At 40.3% G+C, this 22,187-nt stretch overlaps 1 protein-coding gene across 1 annotated transcript in view; it reads left to right on the top strand.

Moving 5' to 3' along the window:
- Positions 1–22,187, top strand: part of CPVL (carboxypeptidase vitellogenic like) — a 101,073-nt gene that overhangs the window by 51,097 nt on the left and 27,789 nt on the right. The window contains 1 exon segment of the mRNA XM_073809777.1: positions 189–362. Within this exon segment, the coding sequence (XP_073665878.1) occupies positions 189–362 (174 nt within the window).

The raw sequence follows: 22,187 nt of genomic DNA, 5'->3' as shown, positions 1-22,187 counted from the left end.
GTCATCCAGATTTGCTTGGTAAAATTGAATTTCCCCAACCCCCCAAGTTAAAATATTCAGGGTAGAGACCAGTTAATAGTGGTGTCACATCTTGTTCATTGTGATATATGTTAGGAGAAATTTGAAGCTTTCCCCAGAGTACTGTTCCCACCACCCACTCGTTTTCCCTAATATTTTTCTGATGCCAGGAACCTGAGGACCAAAGTTACTACAGGAAATTTTTGTCCCTCCCACAAGTGAGACAAGCCATCCACGTGGGAAACCAGGCTTTTAGTGATGGATACAAAGTTGAAAAGTACTTGCGAGAAGATACAGTAAAGTCAGTGAAACCATGGTTAACTGAAATCATGAATAATTATAAGGTAAGAGACTTAACTTTAGTTACTGTCTATTTTAGGAACTTTTCAGATCACCCAAAGCAGAAGTGACCTTCTTTTATTCTTAATTTGAGTCCTGCCTTTTTTTTAACTTTTGTGATATCTTGCAAATGTAAGCAACAACTGCTGCATTGTTTGATTTCTTTGAATTAAAAGTTTTATTTTTTTCCTTCTAATTAAATCACTTTCCCCCGAAAGTTCCTAAAAATGAAATTCTCTTTGGCACATGACACCTCTCATCATTTCTTGAAAATAGACAGAGAGCAGAGCCGAGAAGATGACTGACCTTGTGTAAGCCAATTTTCCCTTATTGTTTGCTTTATTATGTTAATCCCAATGAAGTCAGGGATAAATGAAATCAACTGGTTATTCCAAAAATGCTTTTTGCTTGATAATTGCATTCATTCACGTTGCTCAATCACAGTTTCTTCAGGGCCGGCTTTAAGCCAAATGTTGTGCTAGTCTGTCAGGTTGAAGCGTTGAATGAGACAAGGTCACTGTTTCGAGGCATGTAAAGTCAATCACTGTGTTATCTGACTGAGATGTTCTGCCTGATTTGCTGCTGGTGGTACCAGAGGTTCAAGCAAATGAACTGTGGACCCTCGAATTCTCACTGTGAGGGAAGGACACCATGAGCAGGTGACAGGGAGACAGTCATCCTGTGCATTTCTTTCCCCTTTATTTCTCTTCTTACCTCCTCCTCTGATCCTCCAGAACTGTTAGCATATGTCCTAGGCATGGTCTGGGGGTAGCTCAACAGGATAAGTGTGTTATGATAGAGAAGATCACCACCAGAGGTGATCCACTTTCTCTCTGTTTCCTGGCAGAGGCAAGAGTAATGTTTGGAATGAACAAAAAACAGGGCCACCAGTAACCAGCACATGAATCAGACAAAAGGCAACCTCTCCTCAAGATACTTTATTTCTATCTGTCCAAAAATTGTCCTAATATACTGCTTTTATTTGAACCAGACTCTTTACTGCCATTTTCTGACATAAGGAAAACACATTTCAACAATGTCTATGTTAGGAATAGTGTATCTTGGGATTGTTCAGTGCACAACCTTCAGTACTACCCAGGGAGCCCTTGACCTAATACACCCTTACGAGATTGTGTTTTAGAATATGCCCGACCTAGAAGACCTAGTTTCTGATCCTGCCTCTAGTACACAGAGTTTGAATCCCAGACATACAATTTTTTTTTTTTTTTTTTTTTTTTTTTTTTTGCGGTACGCGGGCCTCTCACTCTTGTGGCCTCTCCCGTTGCGGAGCACAGGATCCGGACGCGCAGGCTCAGTGGCCATGGCTCACGGGCCCAGCCGCTCCGCGGCATGTGGGATCTTCCCGGACCGGGACACGAACCCACGTCCCCTGCATTGGCAGGTGGACTCTCAACCACTGTGCCACCAGGGAAGCCCTAGACATACAACTTTTATTCAAAATAATCTAAGGCCAATGGCATGCAGAGTCTACACACCCATTATATACCTGCAGAACTTCATGAAATACTTACTTTGTAGGCAAGAAAGGGCCTAACTAGATGAGGTCAGGATTTCAGCCACTCTTGTGTTTGGTTCTGTCAGGGAAATGTAGTAGCCCTTAGTGCTTGCCTGCTTGGAGCCTTCTCTGAGCACCTTCAGGTTGTCCTCTTCTCTGAGGTCTCAGACCATGTGCTCTCTACTGCTGTGGTCACACTTAGCACACTGTACTGCCATTGTGGGCTGTCAGTCATAGCACCAGCCTTGAGCAGATGTCAGTAACACATAAATGAATGAATGAATGAAAATTCAGTTCTATAAATTAGTGGTCTATCAAAAATACATCTAATAAACTTGTTCATAATCCATCAGGTATTTATTATCCACAAATTTATTAAACCAAAAAGAGCTTAGCACTTATGTTTTCAAGATGTAAACACTGGGCTATAATGTAACATTAAGGAATGCAAAATGGTTTTTTTGAGTGGAGAGCAGGTAAGGAAGTTCCCATGTATATTTTTCTGTGCCCTTGCAAGATAGGTTTTCTCACTGTATAAATTTAACTAGAGTATGATTGCTTTCTCAGCCAAGTGAGGATAGCGTGAGATATGTAGTTCACCTGATGGTGTAAACTCTCCTGGTATTGGCTGATCGCCATACAGTGTCCACTTGCTTGATAAGGGAGAATATGCTGATTAAAGATGAGCCTGCATCTTGATATTTAAACATATCTGTTTCTGTTTCCCATGTATCCTAAACCTATCAATGTGAATTCCAATGAAATCAGAATGTTTTCTAAACTTTCAAACTCTGAATCAGTTGTCAGAAAAAGAGAATAGATTAGTGGTGCAGATAAACCATGTTTCCAGAAAGAAAGAGAACAAAGTATGCAGTCAGTCTGACTGCAGACCAAAAAGTGGCTGTTGCTGAAACAGACCGCATATCCATGGCTACAGCTGGCATAGCCCACAGGGCAGTGATTATCCTTGGCTTGTCTGTTAATGGTGGTGAACCTCAATGTGTATGCAGTGGAATCAGAACAATCTAGGTTGGCTTAAAACATTAGTACCCTCAAGGTTATATTTATGTAAGACTCAGTAGTAATTTGTCATAGAAAATAGTGCACATGCTTCTATTCATAGGAACATGGAAGTCTCTTTCTAGTACTAGATTCATTTTATGCAATGTGGAATATCTGATGGGCTGAGGAAGACCTTCATCAGTTTCTGGAAACTAATAGAACTAAAAGAACAAGGGTGTAGTACATCAGTTTCTGTACAGACTATGTGAAAACATAATCCTTTTCTTGTAAAGACCTACAGGGGATGTGTACTCAAAGTCATCCTCTTTTCAGTAATTTCAAATATTTAGGTGGTAAATTGAAATATCATTTTAGCAGTTTCCAGAACAACTAGAGTGAGAAATAATCTGTTGGACTATTGGAATTCATGATTAAATCAGATCATGGTTAAATATTATCACGATTTCTAGGAGTTACCTGGGTCCATAGCACATGGTGGTTATAAGCATGGGTTCTCACGTTAGACATTTTGAGTTTGAATTCTGTTTCCACTATTCACTGGCTATGTTCCTTTGGGGGAGGATACTTAAAACACTCTGTGCTTCAGCTTACTCATCTGTGAAATGGGAATAATAATGGTACTTACAGGTGAGTTCTTATGAGGTTTAAATAGATTATGTAGATAAAACACTTAAAACAATGACTGGTGCTTAGAAAGTGCTTGAAAATATAAGCTATTACTGATGATGTTCAACACATTTCAGCAGAAGCCTTTAAACACCTGCTACATACAAAAGTTATACAAAAAACCATGGAAAACACAAAAGTAAAAAAGACTTGACAGACTTCTGGTTTCCAGTCTGGCATGTCAGGAACTTGGAAGTTACCATTCTGTCCTAACAACAAGTAAAAAGCTGAACAAACTGAAAAAGCAACAACTCCTCTTAGACCTGTGAGAGAAGTGAAGTCATCACAGGGCAAACTACTTCACAAACAGGAGAGACCGACAGGTGGGTACAGAGAATCACTTTTCTAAGCAGAAATCCATGAGCAGAAACCTCCACAAGAACCAGTGCCAGGATAGGAAAACCTGAGCTGTAATTCATGAATTACTGGAGGCTCAGTGGGGATAAGCCTGAGCCTTAAAAACTCCAGGGGAATCCAGTCATGGGAGGAAGCCCCCACTTTTGTAGTTTTATCTCCAGGAGTCCTGCAATGTCTTCACAGTGAATACTGGTGAAAAATTCCTTCTGCTTATGGCAGGAGGAGGTAAAAGTAACCACCTTGAAATACACCAGAGCATTTTGTTTTCTGTAACAAGGCCTGCCCTCAGAAAGCTATTTTACCACAGCCTAACCCACTGAGGGGTTATCAGAGCCTGATCTACCTGTGGGAAGGGAAATACTCAACTTCAGCTCTAGACTTCCATGTGGGGGAAAGGAAACACCCAATTCCAGCTGCCTTTAGCTATGCTGTCCCACCTAAGAGGTGAGGGGGAGCAACTGCAAAGCACTGGTGAGGTTCGCAGTCCAGGGTCATAGGCTCCTAAAAGACTGAGACCTAATCCTAGGACTCTAGTATGCTTCCCATCCCCCACATCTTACCACCATGTTACAAAAGGGTTATTTACCACAGTACCCTGTATCCATCCAGTGTATCATGTACATCTTTCAACAAAAAATTACCAGGCATACTAAAAGGCAAAAACCACACTTTAAAAAGACTGAACGAGCATTAGAACCAGAGTCAGATAGGACAGGGATGTTGAAATTATCAGACCAGGAATTTTTGCAAACTATGATTAATATGCTAAGGGCTTCAGTGGAAAAAGTAGGCAACATACAATAATAGATGGATAATGTAAGCAAAGATATGGAAATTCTAAGAAAGAATGACAAAGGAAATGCTAGAAATCAAAAACTGTAACAGAAATGAAGAATGCCTTTGATGGGCTCTTTAGTAGACTACATGGCTGAGGAAAGAATTGCTGATCTTGAGGATATGACAGTAGAAACTTCCAAAACTGAAAAGCAAAGGGAACAGAGACTGAACAAAACCAGAAAATCCAAAAACTGTGGAACAACTATAAAAGATGTAACATATGCATAATGGGAATACCAGAAAGAAAAGAGAGAAAGGAACAGAAACAAAATCTGAAGAAATAATGATTGAGAATTTTCCCAAGTTAATGTCAGACACCAAACCACAGATCCAGGAAGCTCAGAGAACACCAAACAAACAAATGCCAAAAAACGACACCTAGGTATATCATATGTAAACTTTAGAAAATCAGACATAAAGAAAAAAACCTTGAAAGAAGCCAGAGAGGGGAAAAAACACCTTACCTATAAAGAAGCAAAGGTATGAATTACATCTGACTTCTCCTCAGAAACCATGCAAGCGAAAAGAGAATGAAATATCTGAAGAGTTGAGAGAAGAAAAATCACCAACCTAGGATTCTGTGTCCTATGAAACTGTCCCTCAGAAATGGGGCAGAAATAAAGATGTTTTCAGACAAGTACAAATTGAAGGAATTTATTGCCAGTAGACCTACCTTGCAAATTATGTTAAAAGAAGTTCTTCACAGGGAAGGATAATGTTATAGATCGGAAACTCAGCTCTATATAAAGAAAATAAAAGTATTGGAGAATGAGTAAGTGAAGATGGCATGATTGTCTATGTAGAAAATCTGAAAGAATCAATAGAAAAGCTCCTGGAACTAATAAGTGATTATAGCAAAGTTGCAAGATACAGAGTTAATATACAAACACCAATCACTTTTCAATATACCAGCAATGAACAAGTGGAATTTGAAATTAAAAATCCAAAACCATTTACATCAGTACCAAAACTATTGAAATACTTAGGCATAAATACAACAAATTATGTACAAACCTATATGCAGAAAACTACAAAAGTTTGATGAATGAAATCAAAGAACTAAATAAATAGAGAGATATTCCATGTTCATGAATAGGAAGGCTTAATATTATCAAAATGTCAGTTCTTCCCAACTTGATCTACACGTTCAATGAAATCTCAACCAAAATCTCAGCAAGTTATTTTATGGGTATTGGCAAACTAATTCTCAAGTTTATATGGAAAGGCAGAGACTCAGAATAGCCAACTCAGTATTGAAGGAGAAGAACAAAGTCAGATGAATGACATTTCTTGACTTGGAAACTTAATATAAAACTGCAATAATTAAGACAGTATAGGGCTTCCCTGGTGGCGCAGTGGTTGAGAGTCCGCCTGCTGATGCAGGGGACACGGGTTCGTGCCCCGGTCCGGGAAGATCCCACATGCCGCAGAGCGGCTGGGCCCGTGAGCCGTGGCCACTGAGCCTGTGTGACCAGAGCCTGTGCTCCGCAACGGGAGAGGCCACAACAGTGAGAGGCCCGCGTACCACACACACAAAAAAAGACAGTATAGTATTGACTGGAGAACAGACAAATAGATAAATGGAAGAGAATAGAGAGCCCAGAAATAGACTCACATAAATATAGTCAGCTGATCATTGACAAAGGAGCAAAGGCAATACAATGAGCAACGTCACTTATGAGCATATATGTACAAATCCTAAACAGAATATTAATACAACCTAATCCACCAGTGAATAAAAAAGATCAGGTTGGGTTGATCCCATGAATGCAAGGATATTTTTGTATTAGAAGTTCTATCATGTAATTTACCACCTAAAATGTTAAAAGAGAAAAATTTTCTATCTTAATAGATGCAAAAAAGTGGATTTGATAAAATTAAAACCCACTTAGGATAAAAATTTTTAGCAAACGAGGAATAGTATCTGTATTAATTTCCTATGCTTGCTCTAATTGATTACCACAAACTTGATGGCATAAACTACAGAAATTTATTTTCTCGTAGTTCTGGAGGTTAGAAATCCAAAGTCACTTTCACTGGGCTGAAACCAAGGTGTCAATAGGGTGGCTGTAATGGGATAATCCATTCCAGCTTCTGGTGGCTGTTGGCCTTCCTTGGCTTGTGGCCATATTATTCTAACATCTGCCTCTGTGGTCACATTGCCCTCTCCTCTTCTGTGGTCAAATATCATCTGCCTCCCTCTTAGAAGAATACATGAGATTGCATTTAAGGACCTCCTAGATAATCTCCCCATCTCAAGATGCTTAAGTTAATCACACATGCAAAGTCTCTATTTTTTTAATTAATTAATTAATTTATTTATTTATTTATTCTGCATAAGGTAACATTCACTGGTTCCAGGGATTAGGACTAGATATGTTGTGACAGGGCATTATTTAGCCTACCATAGTATGAGACTTTCTTGACCTAATAAAAATCTACCAGTAAGCATTATTCTGTTCTATAAAACATAATATGCATTCCCTTTAAAGTCAGAGTTCATGATGATGTAAACAAATAAAAAATGAATGGGAGAAAAATCCAATTAATAAATGTTTAAGAAATAATGGAATAGAAAATCATTATTTGACAAATAGAACAGTAATAATTGCTTCAGGAAAGAATCATCAGTGGATACTAACATCAGTTAGTGAAAGTATGATAAGAATCAGAATGTTTACATAGCCTCAAAGTATCCTCCTTCAAAATATTTATGATGAAGGGGAAAATAGTAGCTTTATAGTGGAGAAGTCTAGCATATGAACCAAAGGATCTAAGTTAACATCACCAGTAATGGGACAAATCAACATTTGTGCCTCCTGATATGTTGCACTGAGAAGGACACAACAACACTAATGTGTGTTACCAAAAATGAATGAATTTGATCATGAGGCAACAGCAGACGAACTCAAATTAGGGGACAAATTTAGCCACAAAATAACTGGCTGGTACTTGTCAAAGGACATGAATGACACACACATACCTACACACACACAAACACTGAGGGATTAAGGAGACTTTACAACTAAATATATATAACATGTGACCTTTTATTGCATCCAGGATCAGAAAAAGGTTATTAAGGGACAAGTGGAAATTTTTTAATAAAATCTGTAGCAAGAAAATATCACTGTTAATTTTCTGGTTTTGATGATTGCATGGTGGTTATTTAAAACGTTAATATTTTGAAGGCTACATAAAGAGTATGCAGGATTTCTTTATACTATTTCTTTAGCAGCTTGATTGAAGATATAATTCACATAATACAGAATTCACCCATTTAAAATGTTCAAGTCTGTAGTTTTTTGTTTGTTTGTTTTTTGTTTTTTGTGGTACGCGGGCCTCTCACTGTTGTGGCCTCTCCCGTTGTGGAGCACAGGCTCCGGACATGCAGGCTCATGGGCCTAGCCGCTCTGCGGCATGCGGGATCTTCCCGGACCGGGGCACGAACCCATGTCCCCTGCATCGGCAGGTGGACTCTCAACCACTGCGCCACCAGGGAAGCCCCAAGTCTGTAGTTTTTTAAATATGCACAAATTTTTGCAACCATCATCACTGTTTAATTTTAGAATATTTTTGTCATGTTCTCCCCACACCCCTTATGCTTTAGCAGTAATTCCCATTTTCTCCCTCCCTCCACCCCCTGGAAACCACTAATCTACTGTATGTGTGGATTTGCCTGTTTTGGATATTGCCTATAAATGGAATAGTATTATATAGTGGTTCTCTCTGTGGGGTAGACAGACGGGGGTGGGGATAGGGGAGAAGTTCACTGGGTAGATTCAGTGATATTGGTACTATACTAGTTCTTAAGGTGGCTGGTGCATCTGTGAATGTATATTTATTCTTATACTTCCTAACCTACAGATATGTTATAATACATTCTTTGGTGTATATATAATATATACAATAAAATTTTGAAGGAGGTAGACTGTGATTAGTGCTTTGCAGAGATTTAATTGACCATGTTGTGAGCATGTGGGCTGCTTAGTATGGCCATGACTTTAAAGTCCCTCAGCATACTTCAGAGAATTATGAGGCATTGTGGTGGAGGCAAGGACACTGATCTGCTCTCACAGAGAATTCCATCAGTTTTCCTCGCTGGTAGACATTGATTACATAATCCAAAATAGCAGGTAATTAAAATAATCTTTTTCTACCTGGCTCTCTATGCTCATTGGTGGGTAGCCAATTTACTTGCAAATTATGTTACAACTCCCTGATGGTGATGTTAAAATATGTTCGGTGTCAGAAGTCAAGCTGCCTGGAATTGAAGTTCTCCCTTTCACTTCCTAATCTGTAAAATTCTATCTCATAGACAACAAACCGTGTAAGGGCAGCCATCTTACCTTCTTGTTCACCACTCTGTACCCAGGGCCTACCACTGTGCCTGGCACATAGTAGGCACTCAACAAACGTTAATAATGAAAGAAGAATTGTCTTGGGAACAAAGGAAGTAATAAAAGGCTTCACAGAGAGTAGATGTTGCTTAGAACATTTTACTTCCCTTAATCTTCTGTTTTCCTACCATTCTTAAACTGTCCTTCCACTTCAGCTGTGGTTCACATTGCTCTCTTTGCATTAGAAGTGCCTGGGAAGCTTTAAACAATACTTAATTACGACCCCCTCCACCAAAGGTTCTGATTTAGTTGCCTAGTATAGCAACTAACACATAGTAGTGTGCCGTAAACTTTGAAGAAAGGAAGGAGGGATGGAAGGAAGGAAAGGGGTGGGGAAAGGACAGAATGACAGAAAGAAGACAGATGATCTGTTCATTTACATCATAAGCTGTCTTTATAGTAAACTTATTTGAATTTTAGTAAGTGCAAATAATTCACCACTCCAGTTACTATTGATTATATTATGCATGTTATATTCCTTCCTCTTTTAAGCAGCATTTTTTAAAAAACAAAAACAAATACACTGATTGTAAGATGTATCCTGATTTTCAAAGTAATAAAATATAGTAGCGGGTGTATAGATAGATAGATAGATAGATGGACAGATAGATAGGGATAGGGCATCTCTAAAATCTAGGAAATGCAGCCCATACCCCATAAAAGCTATTGGTTTTGAATCCCGTGTTCTTTGTAGAAGTCCCCCGGTCCTTAGTACTTTATGATAAAGAAGTTACATTTTCTTATGAAGATTCTTGCTAGAGATTCTGAATATGTTTCCAACCTCCATTTCTCTGTTTGGTTGCAGCTCTTGCCTTCCTAAAAATATATAAGCTATATTTTCAAAGACTAAGAGTACATGAGAGAGAGAATGTGAGTGTGTGTTTGTGAGTGTGTGTGTGTGTGTGTGTGTGTGTGTGTGTGTGTGTGTGGTGTATTTCCTGTATGAAACCATTATTTCAAAAAAACAGGAGCTACAGCTCTAGAGGCCATTTGGATCCAAAGCAAAATGTTGCCCTTGGATTGAGGTTGCCCTTGTTGCTAAGTTGTCTGGAAGGCCACTGATGTTTTAAGAGGTACCATCTCCAAAGGCTAATACCTCCATATGCTTTTGCTTTCAAAGGTTAAATTGCCCTTGGGTAGGGCTTAGTTTGCTGTGTTTAAAAGTTCATCTAGTCAGGAAATTGTAAATATAAAGTTACATTTCCCTGTCACTTATCATTCTGCAGCTCATTAAGTTTCAACTAATTGCATCTTCAGAATTCAGGATCTTAATGCTTCTCAGCTTCACCACCAGACTGAAATCTTAACACCCAGCTCGTCAGGAGTTTTATTTACTTATCCTAGGCTATCAAAAGCTCTTCTTTTAGAAATGGGCAATTCCTGGCTAATGGATGTGACTTAGAAGTTTGAAAGGTAAATTTTTCTAGTAAATCTAAGTCATTTTAGCAGTCATTTTAATTGCTTGTGGCATTTTCCTTCATAACATCTTCTGATGGCAAAATGTCAATGGTGATAGTGCCAGGAAACTAGATTTGATAAATGTCTAGCGTACCAATAAAAATTTAACACTTAATTGGGTCCGATTCAACTGCTAAGTTGGACTCTGAGCTTCCATCGGACCGTGATGGGAAAAGTCTAGCTTTGTTGACTATAATCTGATATGATCACTTTTCTTTCAAACCCTTTGAAGACCATAAAGAGAATGCCAGTACCATTCTGTGAAAAACTTCTGTGAGGAGGGAGTAGTTTTTAGGGAAGCATAACAGAAGAGAGGGAAGCTAATCCTGGGACATGTGTTTTATGTAATCATACTATCAATAAGCAATCATCACTTTGCAGGCAAATAAAAATAGTATGCATTTGAAAATCAGTTACACTGTCGAGTTCCTTGTGAATTACTTTTACCTATTTTAGTTATAATCCAAGTGCAAGAACAGCAGTAATTTTTTTTTTTTTTTTGCGGTACGCGGGCCTCTCACTGTTGTGGCCTCTCCCGTTGCGGAGCACAGGCTCCAGACGCACAGGCTCAGCGGCCATGGCCCACGGGCCCAGCCGCTCCGCGGCACATGGGATCCTCCCGGACCAGGGCACGAACCCGTGTCCCCTGTATCGGCAGGCGGACTCTCAACCACTGCGCCACCAGGGAAGCCCAGCAGTAATTTTTTTTAATGAGGCATGCTTCTCCTGGGCTTCTTTGATTTTTAAGCATTTCAATGAATAAAAGGAAAAAAGCATACCCATAAATTATTAAACAGATTTTGATTTCACCCCAAATTGCCATGCTATTGACGCCTTTTCTTGTTTGTCCTTTAAGCTGATGTTGGGATGAAATACTCAAATGAGAACCAGCATATATTTTTATTTACTCTTACTTATTTCTTTAAGCCATTTGATAATATATTCTGCTGTGTGAATTGGTTTATTTCAAATTGCTTTGCTTGTTGATGTGTTGTTTGAAGGTACCTCATGCTCAGAACATTAGAAGGTACGTTTGTGATTTATGGCAACATAAAAGTAGAATTTAATCTGGAGCCACCCAAATACAGCAGAGCGAGGGTGTTACAAGAAGAAAGATATTAAGTGGTGATACCATTTGTTATGTAGATTCCAGGGACCTAAAAATCAACAAGCTAAGAAACACACATTTAAATCCAGTTGCTATGAAATCCAGCTGGTATGAAACACAGGCAATTACATCAGTTGACTTTACTTTGAAAAGATAAATACGGAAAGCGTGAGAAGAGTATTGCTTTCTGGAAACAATGAGGACTATCTCTTGTGCAATCATGTCACCACGCTGCAGTAGCTTCTCAGTCTTTATTTCTTGTGTCTTAGTATAACAGAAGATGCAAAACAATGCCAACATGTTCTAAAAGATTGGATTGTTGGAAACCAGTGGTCTTCAAAGTAGCGTGTGCCAACCACCGTCCCCTGGGGTGTGGGGGGAAAATAGTGTACATTAATATTTTATTTTTTAAAAAAAGGAAATTAAGAAATAAGCTTTACTCGTGTTTAATGGATAGATTGGCACTAGGGCGCTTATTTGCTCTCTACGATAGTCGCATCAGATGTGATAGAGCCAGGGTTTGGGTTTGGGTTTGGGTTTGGGTTTGGGTTTTCCTAATCACAGTCATCATCATCACCATCATCATTTAAGTCTATTTGCCACAGGATCTGCCTCCAGGCCCAGGGGTCTTTGCACTGCAGTTTCCTCTGCTTCCATCTGAATGTGGATGACTTAATTCCGTGGCTTTTGGCCCTGGCCTTGTAGTCCAGTAAGGAGAGCAGCGTTCACATACTTCCCACTGCCTAAGGAAGCCACATTCACAACTCTCGGGCTCTTCCTAGGGGCTTTTCCCTACTAGATTTGCCTGGCCTGCACTGTAGAAGTCATCTAACCCTGCGCCCCCCCCCCCCCCCCATGGGGCAGCCTGTGCTATCTACTTACTTGTTATGAGCGGCTCTCTAGTGTTGTCACTGGGTAACAGCACCCGGCACAGTGTCCTTGTGCCGAATGGCATGTGACTAAATGAAAGCCAGAAGAACCTTCAACCAAGCTTTCGAAAGAATCGCTCTGGGCAGGAGCCCTTGACCTCCTCCGTCTTGATTTTCCTCACCTGGTGCTCCTTTCACTGCACCTTCAAGTCTGTTTCTTCAGCCCCCTGACAGTCCCCCTATTTGCTACAGGGATGTGTACAATCCTTTTGAGACCATTTGACGTTCTCTAGGAAGAAAAGGGTAAGGGATGCTTTCCTTACCAAATAAGGGGGAGTTGTGTTTGGGGGAGGAAAAAAACCACCAAAAAAACCCTAATTGCAGAGTAATGAGGGGACCTTGGTGAATATCACTATTGAGAGTATGGGGCAGAGAATCTTGCAACCTGACTGATACCAGGTTTTCCCATGTAGATGAAAACATAAAGAGGCCAGAGCACCACTTAGACTTTTAAAAAAAACTTTTTGATAAAGAAAAGTAAGCTGTACAACCAGCCACTTGCTTGCTTTTGTGAGATCAGCCTGGCTGGAAGCTTTTCACTGACTTTGCTACTCACCTGGAGATTGATAACAACAGGTAGGAATTAGACTTGTAGAAGTGACCTGTCTGGCTCTTTGGATGAGGGCCTACTTACTGTCACTCTAGTCCTCTCCTAAGAGAAAGGCAAAGTAATCTTCATCCACAGAGAACTAGAATTTTCTCAAGCTAGAAGGAAAGTTTATTATGGGAGAAGTGGGTCGCAAAGTGAGCTGCACCTTGCTGCTTGGTGAGTGCTCTACGGCCTCTCTAAGGCCTCCCTTCCCACTGTTTATATTCCTTTGGGAGCTTCCAGGTTCCTCTAAATTAATGCTTTTTCCAGGTGGTTTAGCATTCCTCCTGCAACAAGACCACTCTGCTCTCAGCTGGCCCTCAGGATAACTTCAGCAGGGAGATCATTCCCTGTCTTGCCTGGGCACAATGGGTAGTAGGGCAGCAGTGACACTGTTTAGTGGCAGGGGCTCAGCTTTCAGGTTTTGTTCACCCTCAAAATCCTTGGTGAATCCATTCAATTTTATGGCGACAACTATTGTTTTTTTGAACTTGAGTGATGTTGATAATGTTGGGGAACAGGGAGCTGGCAGGGGGACTTGACTTGATAGCTCCTACCTATTCCTGTTGTAATGATTGAGACTGTAGGAGCATCTTCCACTCCTCCATAGGAAATTCTTTCTGATTTGCTTAATCCAGCTTCATGAACTGCAGATCACTCCTCTAAGAGTGGCTGTCCTTGGAAGTTACTGCTGTCATCTGGCAGCTGTTGACAAAGGGACCAGTTTTCTTTGCAGGATATACCAAATCCAAGGTATATGGCTGCTGTCCAATAGAAATACAAGTCACATATAGAATGTTAAATTTTCTAGAAGGCACATTAAAAATATCAAAAGAAACGGATGAAATTAATTTAATAACATCTTTTCTTTAACCCAGTATATCCAATATGTTATCATACCAGCATTTAATCAATATTAAAAATTATTGAGAGATTATACATTCTTTTCTTTGTATTAAGTCTTCACAATTCAATGTGTATCTTAGAGCACATCTCAGTTTGGACTAGCTACATTTCAAGAGCTCACTGGCCACGTGTGGCCAGTGGCTACTGTATTGATGAGTGTGAGTCAATTCCTATAGACTTAACTATTATAAATTATAGCAATTCTTGTTTGCTTTTTGGGGCTGTTTCTTGTTGGTTTGGTTTATGTGCAAATGTGTACCGGTTAATTAAGTACATTTAATAATGTGGAAAGATAAAGAAATTGGTTCCTCAGCCCACTTTTTTAGTAGAGTGATAACATTGGCAAGCATGGGGCAGTGTTTGGAGAGGACCTTTGGCATGACCTTGAAGCTGACATTCTGACAACCAGGGAGGACACTCCTCTCTGGAGAGACTTGTCTGGGGGAGAGGCAGGCCTGCTCCTGGAGCACTTTGAGTTCATTAAATCCAGTTACTGAGGATGGACAATAGGTGAGAGGTGATGGTTAGAGGTGAGGGGATCAGAAAAGGGCTATGAGAACAGACCGTGAAACAAGAAGCAGAGCAAAGGACCCCCTAGAGTGGGCCCCAGGACTCTTCTATTCAAATGGGAGGAAAATATTATTCTGGGTCATTATTAAAAGTCATGTTAATTATGCTGTTCTAGGTAGTTAAAATTTTTTCAAAGATCCCTGGGTTGGAGTGATGGCTCACTGGATTTTTTTCAAGTTGGCTTTGCTTCTTGTTCCATTCCGAAAGCAACTAAATTATTTAGAGTTAAGTTGCAAGAAAGCAGGAATAATTTTCTTAGTGTAATCACTGGACACTCACTATTATTTGTGTAACCACTGGACACTCACTCAAACTCCCTGCCCCACTCTCATTTTTCTTTACTCATCTTGGCAAAACCAGCTGGTAGGGGAATGGCACGAACACGGGGGTGTTTATTCTAAGTCCATCTTCTCTCTTTCTTTGTCTTCCTTAAACTTGGAAGCAAAGTATGTCTCATTTGAAGAACGGCTTGGTTGCAGAAGTGACTACTGTTTCATTCAATGCTGGCATTATTTTTCTACCACAGTCTCCTCCAGGCAGGCCCAGGGGACTCAGGCTTCCTGAGTGTTATAGCCCTATATCCCTGCAAAGTCACCAGGAAGAAGTAGGGCCAAAAGTGCGAGTGACGGGCAACTGGGGCCCAGGCGTTGTCCCTGGAAGAATAACAACTCTGCCTCCAGTGGGGAAAATTGCTAAATGTTATACTATATAGCTGAAATTGTTTTTCTTTTGCAGCTGAGCTTTTGAGAAACCCTTGGGGATTGCCCTGGGTTGAGTTGGATATTAATGAAATTAATTCTCTTCTATTTGGGAGAAAGTTACTGGCGGGTCATGCTAATTGCTCCAGGCAGAGAGAACTCCTGGCTATGTTGGAGTTTGTAATAGAAGAATGATAGGTAAGGCAGCCAGAAGAGGAAGTGTGGGGGGCTGCTTTGTAGGAGTTTCATTGATTTAGCATCTGTAGGGAAGGCTTCTTTTAAAAAAAATTTTTTTTTTTTTTTGATTAGCGAACAGGAGAACATTCAAAACTAAGACAGACAGCAGCCAACTGGGAATGCTGTGCAGCCTGGAATAGCTTAGGCTGTTTCCCCAAACAGGAAACCACAAAATGTTAGAGATTAAGGTCACTGGATCATTGGGAAAAGAGCATAACTTTGTCTGCAAAGTATTATGATGGATTGTAAATGGGCCAAAATATAAGCATAAATCTTTCGTCTAAAAACGCAACAACAAAAATCCAGCCTTCTCACAAAAGCTCAGTTTGCTTTCCTGTTGTGCTGAGAGACCAAAGCCTCCTTCTGCGGCATCTCTGTAATTTTCCTAATAAGTAGGGGAGCTATCAGGGATTTAAAGAGAAATGCTTTGTGTTCTCCGTCAGCAACACGTGTGTTTCAGTTTGGATTTTTAAAAAGGTAAAGTTTAGACCAGAAAGTGGGCCTAATGTGATTTATTTTCAGGCTTTTGCTTTAATACAGGCAACAATGAAAATATAACAAAATGCACATTTATATACATTTTTGCCCCAAACCCCTTCTTTCAAGTGTTCGCAGGCACCATCAAAAACACAGTTGTCTCTTTTCCCCTTTGAGTATCATCCCTTGTCCCCCAAACTTACTTGAAGTCAAAATCTGAGTTTAAAGGGTGTGGGATCTTTTTAGTTGAGTTGGCAGGTAAACTGGCGTGCAGCTATCTTTAGCGGACACAATTGGTTGCTTTATATCTGCCTGGAAAATATTTATCCTTCAGAAGCTTATACTGTGTAAAATAAGGGTTAATCATCATCTGATTCTTTTCACTAGGTCTTTCCTAGAGGGAGGTTTTCTTGCTGAGAGGGTGAAATCCATGAAAAAACTACTGATTTATGTACATCCAGAACCTGAAAAGTTTATGGTTTGAAATGTTAAAATGATTTAGATTTTAGAAAGATTTAAGTGAAACTGACTTTTTTTAAGTCCTCTTTTTAAGGAAAACTTAGAGAACGAAAGAGTAAACTTGCTTTTCCTCTTTTGATTATTCACTATATTGAAAAGTTAAAAAAATATCTGGAGTATAAGGAGGACAGGGTCACATCTTTTCATGTCTGTTCTCTTGGTGCCCATCCTTAGGCTCACCACAAAGATTTACTGTTGGATAAATAGAAATTTCACATGAGCAGATTAAACAAACAAACAAACACATTCCATGTATAAGTGAACAGGAACTCTTTTCTCCAGCTCAGACAAAAGGCCACTTCCTTTCCATTTCACATGGAAGTGAAACTTAGCTGAAGAAAATGAAATGAATGAGTAGAGTTGGATTGAGACCTATTGATCTTTCTTTTCTACCCGTGACAGAGACATAGATACAGAGGAATATGTTTCTCTTCTAAGAAGAACGATAGCATAAGCATTGAATAAATGACAGCTGCCCTTGCACCTCTGTTGGGGGTGAGGGAAGGACACTCAGGAAGGGGTAGGACTGTGTCTTAGGGAGATAACTATTGCACAGCCTGCACTCATCGTGGCCGAGTGGAAATATAGTCCTGGCGTGGTCAGATGTCTGGATATTTAAATGACAGCATCTAATTGCAAAAACAATAACAACACCATGTGGACCTAGATGAATATATCTGCAAGCTAAATGCAGCCAATTGAAAACGTTTGCACACCACAATAGAAATTTATTTTTCAGATTATTCTTAATAAAGAGTAACAAAAACAATAATAAAACCTTGCTCTTCAGCTTATAGGATATTTTTATAACTAGTATCCCATGTGGTCCTCCCAAGAACTCTAGAATATAGATATTCCACTTCACAGAGGAGAAAATTAAGGCTCAGAGTGAGTAGATGACAGCTCCAAGGCACTCAGTAGCACAGGTCTTGGGAGACTGAGCCAGGGCTGGAGCTCAAGACTCCTGTCTGCAAGTGTCATACGACTTTTATAAGCCCCTGTCATTTGTTTTATGAAATTGATGACCTATTGCAGTTACGTTAGAACTCTTGCCATCCTAAGCGTTATTCTAACTCTTACCTCCAAAATCACAATTGAAATCCACAGGTAACATCTCATTTGGAAATTGTGGAGCTATTTGAATAGCTATGTTGAATTATTCAAATGCAATAATAATAATAGCTCATGTTAACTGAACACTTACTATGTGCCTGGGACACAAAGAGCTTACATGCATTATGTTGTGTAATTCTCTCATATATGTTTCTCTTCTATCCATTTTACAGATGAGGAAACTGACCTCTAGACAGGCTATGTAACTTAATCAAGATAATCCTGCTAGTAAGTGGCAGAGCTAGGTTCAAACCCAGCTACAGAGCCTGTGCTCTTAACTATAAACATGTATCCTTCATTCCAAAGAGTCATGCTTACATTTAAGTTTGCTCCTTGCATGTGTAATTACAAAGAATAAACCACCTGTTCAGTGTATTCTCTGGGCGGGGGAGCAGTGGAGGGAGCGGAATACACTGAGCAGTGTGGAAGAGGGGTTAGAAGCACACACTTTGGACTCAGGCAGATCTGAACTTGAATCTCTGTTACCAGCTGGCTCACCTCCCTGCATCTCTGTCCCTTTGCTCCTAAAATGGCATAAATAACACTTGCCTTCTGGGGGTGTTGTAAAATCATGGATATAAAATGCTTAGCACAGTTCCTGCAACTTAATTAGAACAATGAGAGAGTTCTACTATTCCCAAATGTCCTTTTAAAAGCTATACTCTTAACCATACTTTTCTAGCATTTAGGTATGGGGAAATTCCTTGGGATGCTTCAAAATTACAAGTTCCTTTTAAAGGGTAATTTATAGACTTATGGCTCTGAGTACCAAGAAAAGACTGCTGAGACACCATGCCCAATATGTGTAAAATTAGTCATGAAAGGCATGCTATTTCATGCATTTGAGTACATAGAGTTCAGGTTTACCCTGGCTGGATTCCCTCCTACTGTTGGCCTTTGTCTAAAAGAGTGAGACTGACAACCAAGTATTTTGACACAGAAAGACCATATGCATATTTTGGAGGTTTATTCTAGAAGAAGTTCTTTGTTGAGTCAGTCTTCCAAGTCATTATCACATTATCAACCTACTTGAAGAGGAGGACCATATTTACCTAACTCCCCCAATTTGTATCCAGTGCTGTGCTTAGAACCCTGTTCTTATTTTCTCATTAATTCTCACTACAGTGAGATGTAGGTCTTACATCTACATGTTCAGGAAAGGCAACCACAACTCATGGAGGTTAAACCACATGTCCAAGAATTCCCAGTTACTGCATGCTGGGGCATGTGAGGCACTGGTCCAATGGTGTATGAGTTTGGATTTCATGCTTTTAGCAACAGCAGCAACTGTGGTTACTTGAAGCATGAAAAGAACTGGTCAGAAGACAGGATAGGTCACAGAATTCATGGACAAACTGAAGAACTAGAGTGAGGAAAGATAGGGACCAGGGAAAACTCTGGGGATCCAAGTAGCAAAACTAATGGGCAGACTCATCAGGGAACCCTGTGTCATTCTGTCCACAATCCGAATTCTAGGGAGAGAGCATTTGAGTGCCCTAGCTTAGGTCACATGCTCATCCCTTGCATAGAGGAGGAAGAACACTGATCGCCAGCCTCCGCTAGGGCTGTATCCATTGAGGGAATGGGAATACAGTTACCAGGGGAAGGGGGAGTGGACCTGGGCCAAACAAAAGGGCAATCAGTATACAGCATTACAGAAAGCCTTTAAAGAGCATGATTGCCTGTACTCTACAAGTGTCCATATGTCTTATGGGGTGTCAGGCACCGTGCAAGGGCTGCAGGTGGAGTGAGGGCTAAGAGATCTCTCTTCTTCAGGAGCTGATGCTGTTCCACAGCTGCTTAATGAGGGCCAGTCCCTATAACAGAAGTCAGGCATCTGTTGCCAGCTGAGTAATGTTCTTGCACACATCCTGGTCCATAGAGTCAAAGTGAGGAATGAGAGATGTCTCCAGAGTTGGACAAACAGATGAGATTGTTTCTGAACCGGAGATGTGAACTATGTCTCCTTCTCCACCAACTCTCTGTTTCCTAAGGCTTGGAGTAGCACTTAAACATGTAGCTGTGGGGAGTCAGTAAATGCTTGCTGTTTGCAGGAATTTAGCTCCTTTCTTAAGGCGTTTTAGGAAGAAGTTTGGAATTGTGGGATCTAGGATGCATTCTGACACCTCCCTGTGTCACGATTTCCTTTACAGTAAAGTGGAGGCAGGCCCTGTAATACGTCTCATCCCCACCCTGTGAAGCTGGATGTGAATAAAGCTATGTGTACATGAAAACACTTTGGAAAGTAAAGAACATTAAAAAAATGATTTTCTCATCTCTTCCTTTTGGAAAAAAAAAGAGAGAGGGATGCTCGTAATCCAAATCGCCTAGTGCCATCTCTTGTAAATGCTTGAATTCTGGAATGAGTTTTTAAGATCATCTATGATTGAACTAAAGTTATGCTGTTTACCTAGTTGTCATGAAAAGAACTGAGAGCTGGTAATACTTGAGTTAGCACAAATTATTCCCCAATAAAGACCCATCTTTTGCCAAATTGAGGTGTCCAACCTCTTAGTGTTATTGTTCTTTTTATTATTTTTTCGTTTTGGAAGCCTCCCAACATACCCCCAAAACTTAGAAAATAGCCAAGTTAAAACAAATCGCCCATATTTTGACTACCTTAACTGCTAGTATTTTGATGTATTCTTTTCCCAAGTTTGAAGCATCCTTTTAAAATATAGTAATTATAGAGCATGAACAGTAGGATCATAGTTTTTCATTGATTTTTTTAATAAGTATTTTTTCGTGTCTTCGCATCACCATCAGTTTCAACAAACTAACCAGTCAGACCTCTAAGTAGTAAAAGAAAAGAAAATTCTCTAAAAAGAGTGCCTCTGCTCTTTAACTGAGGCCTCACAGCTGGCCAGAAAGGAAAGTGAGGACACTGGTTGTTCAGGGGTGTTCAGGGGTGCTGCCTGCTGTGTCCCTGGAAACCTGCTCCAACCAGCGCTTTCCCTGCCCCTTGTTTTGTTAGAGTCACTCCTGACAAGGGAAGCGTAGCTAAAAGCTGCATTCATTTCTGTCTCCACCTCTCTGTCTTTACACCCTGTTGCTTAAAATACCAGCAAGCCTCAGGGGAGGGTTTGCCCCAGACTGTCCCAGTTTTAGCCTGCAAGCCCTGCATCCTGGGAAACTCCTCCGTCCAGGGCAAACCGGGACAGATCACCCCACCAGGAAGAAGTGGGCGAATGTGTGCAGATCCTTCGTAAGTGGCCAACCCGTTGCGGTTTAAGCCTTGTCCTGGAACTTCTCTGTCACTCAGGATGTGGGTGGCCAACACGTGCCCTCCGGCTTCAGGACCACCCAGCCCTGTGCTACACCCACCTGGCTTCTCAGCTCACTGTCACCGGATCCTGGGATATCTCACCCACTCACCCAGCCCTGGAGGCACCCAACTGGGATATTCCTGTGGGGGCTGAAGAGAGTAAATGTGACATTTAGATAAAAATAGAAGCTCTGGAATTCTTATATTTGAGGCAGCCTTAAATGCCAGCTCTGAAATCACTTCGCTTGATCATTAACCTGATTTCTTTTTTTGCTGCATTTGACTTACGTGCCCTTTAGTAGTTAAAACTGTTTTCCTTGCTTTGCAAAGGAAAGATTTCCATTTGCCCCCAAAAGTAGGCTTTCTGCACATCACATGCACAAAATTACGCAGTACAGCCCTTCACTGCCTCATTCTGGAGTGTTAGTATTCTTGTTTATGATGTCTTGAAAAATAAGGGAAATGGCTCAGGGATGGGCTTCGTTTCAATTCATTTCAACAAACGTGTACCCTAATGCTGTACATATCAGCCTGTTTTTGCTGTAACCTGTGGAGTTTGCTATCATCCCTCAAAGATGAAAATTCAAACCAGTTTCAGAATATCCTGATGATAGTAAGGTAACAATATCCTGATGACACTCAGAAAGATGCAAGCTTCATAGAGTAGCCACAAGGAAGAAAGATGGCTACATGCACTTGTGTGTTTGCTAGTTAATCAGCATCTTTTCACTGAATTCTAGAAGAATTACTTTATAGATGATTATCTTCGTTAATCAGCTATAATCAGGCCTTCCTAGGATGGTGAAGTATTTAAGCCTTGTTTCCTGGTACAGATCATGTGTAATTGTTTCCATACTGTTGGCAAAACAGCTGTAGGAGTTTTGCATGGGCCATAAGTATTCAAGGTCTTTGACGCAATTTCTTTGTATAAACAATGCAAATTTTTATTGCTATAGTTGAGTTTTTTAAAAAGGCTTTAAATCCATCAGGATTTTCTGTAAGGGGGGGTTCTTCATAGGAGAGTGGATGTGGTGATGAGGACTGAGTAACATGAAAGACCCTGTGTTCCTATAGGTGAGGCCCAGGGCTCTTTCATCTTAGGCTGAATCCTGGCCCACTGCTGCTTGAGGATTTGGAGTGTGTAAAAGTCCTGGGCTTTTTA

This window comes from Tursiops truncatus, chromosome 9, assembly GCF_011762595.2.
Source record: "Tursiops truncatus isolate mTurTru1 chromosome 9, mTurTru1.mat.Y, whole genome shotgun sequence".
NCBI classification, from domain to species: domain Eukaryota; kingdom Metazoa; phylum Chordata; class Mammalia; order Artiodactyla; family Delphinidae; genus Tursiops; species Tursiops truncatus.
This window is presented reverse-complemented; position numbering and strand designations above follow the sequence as displayed.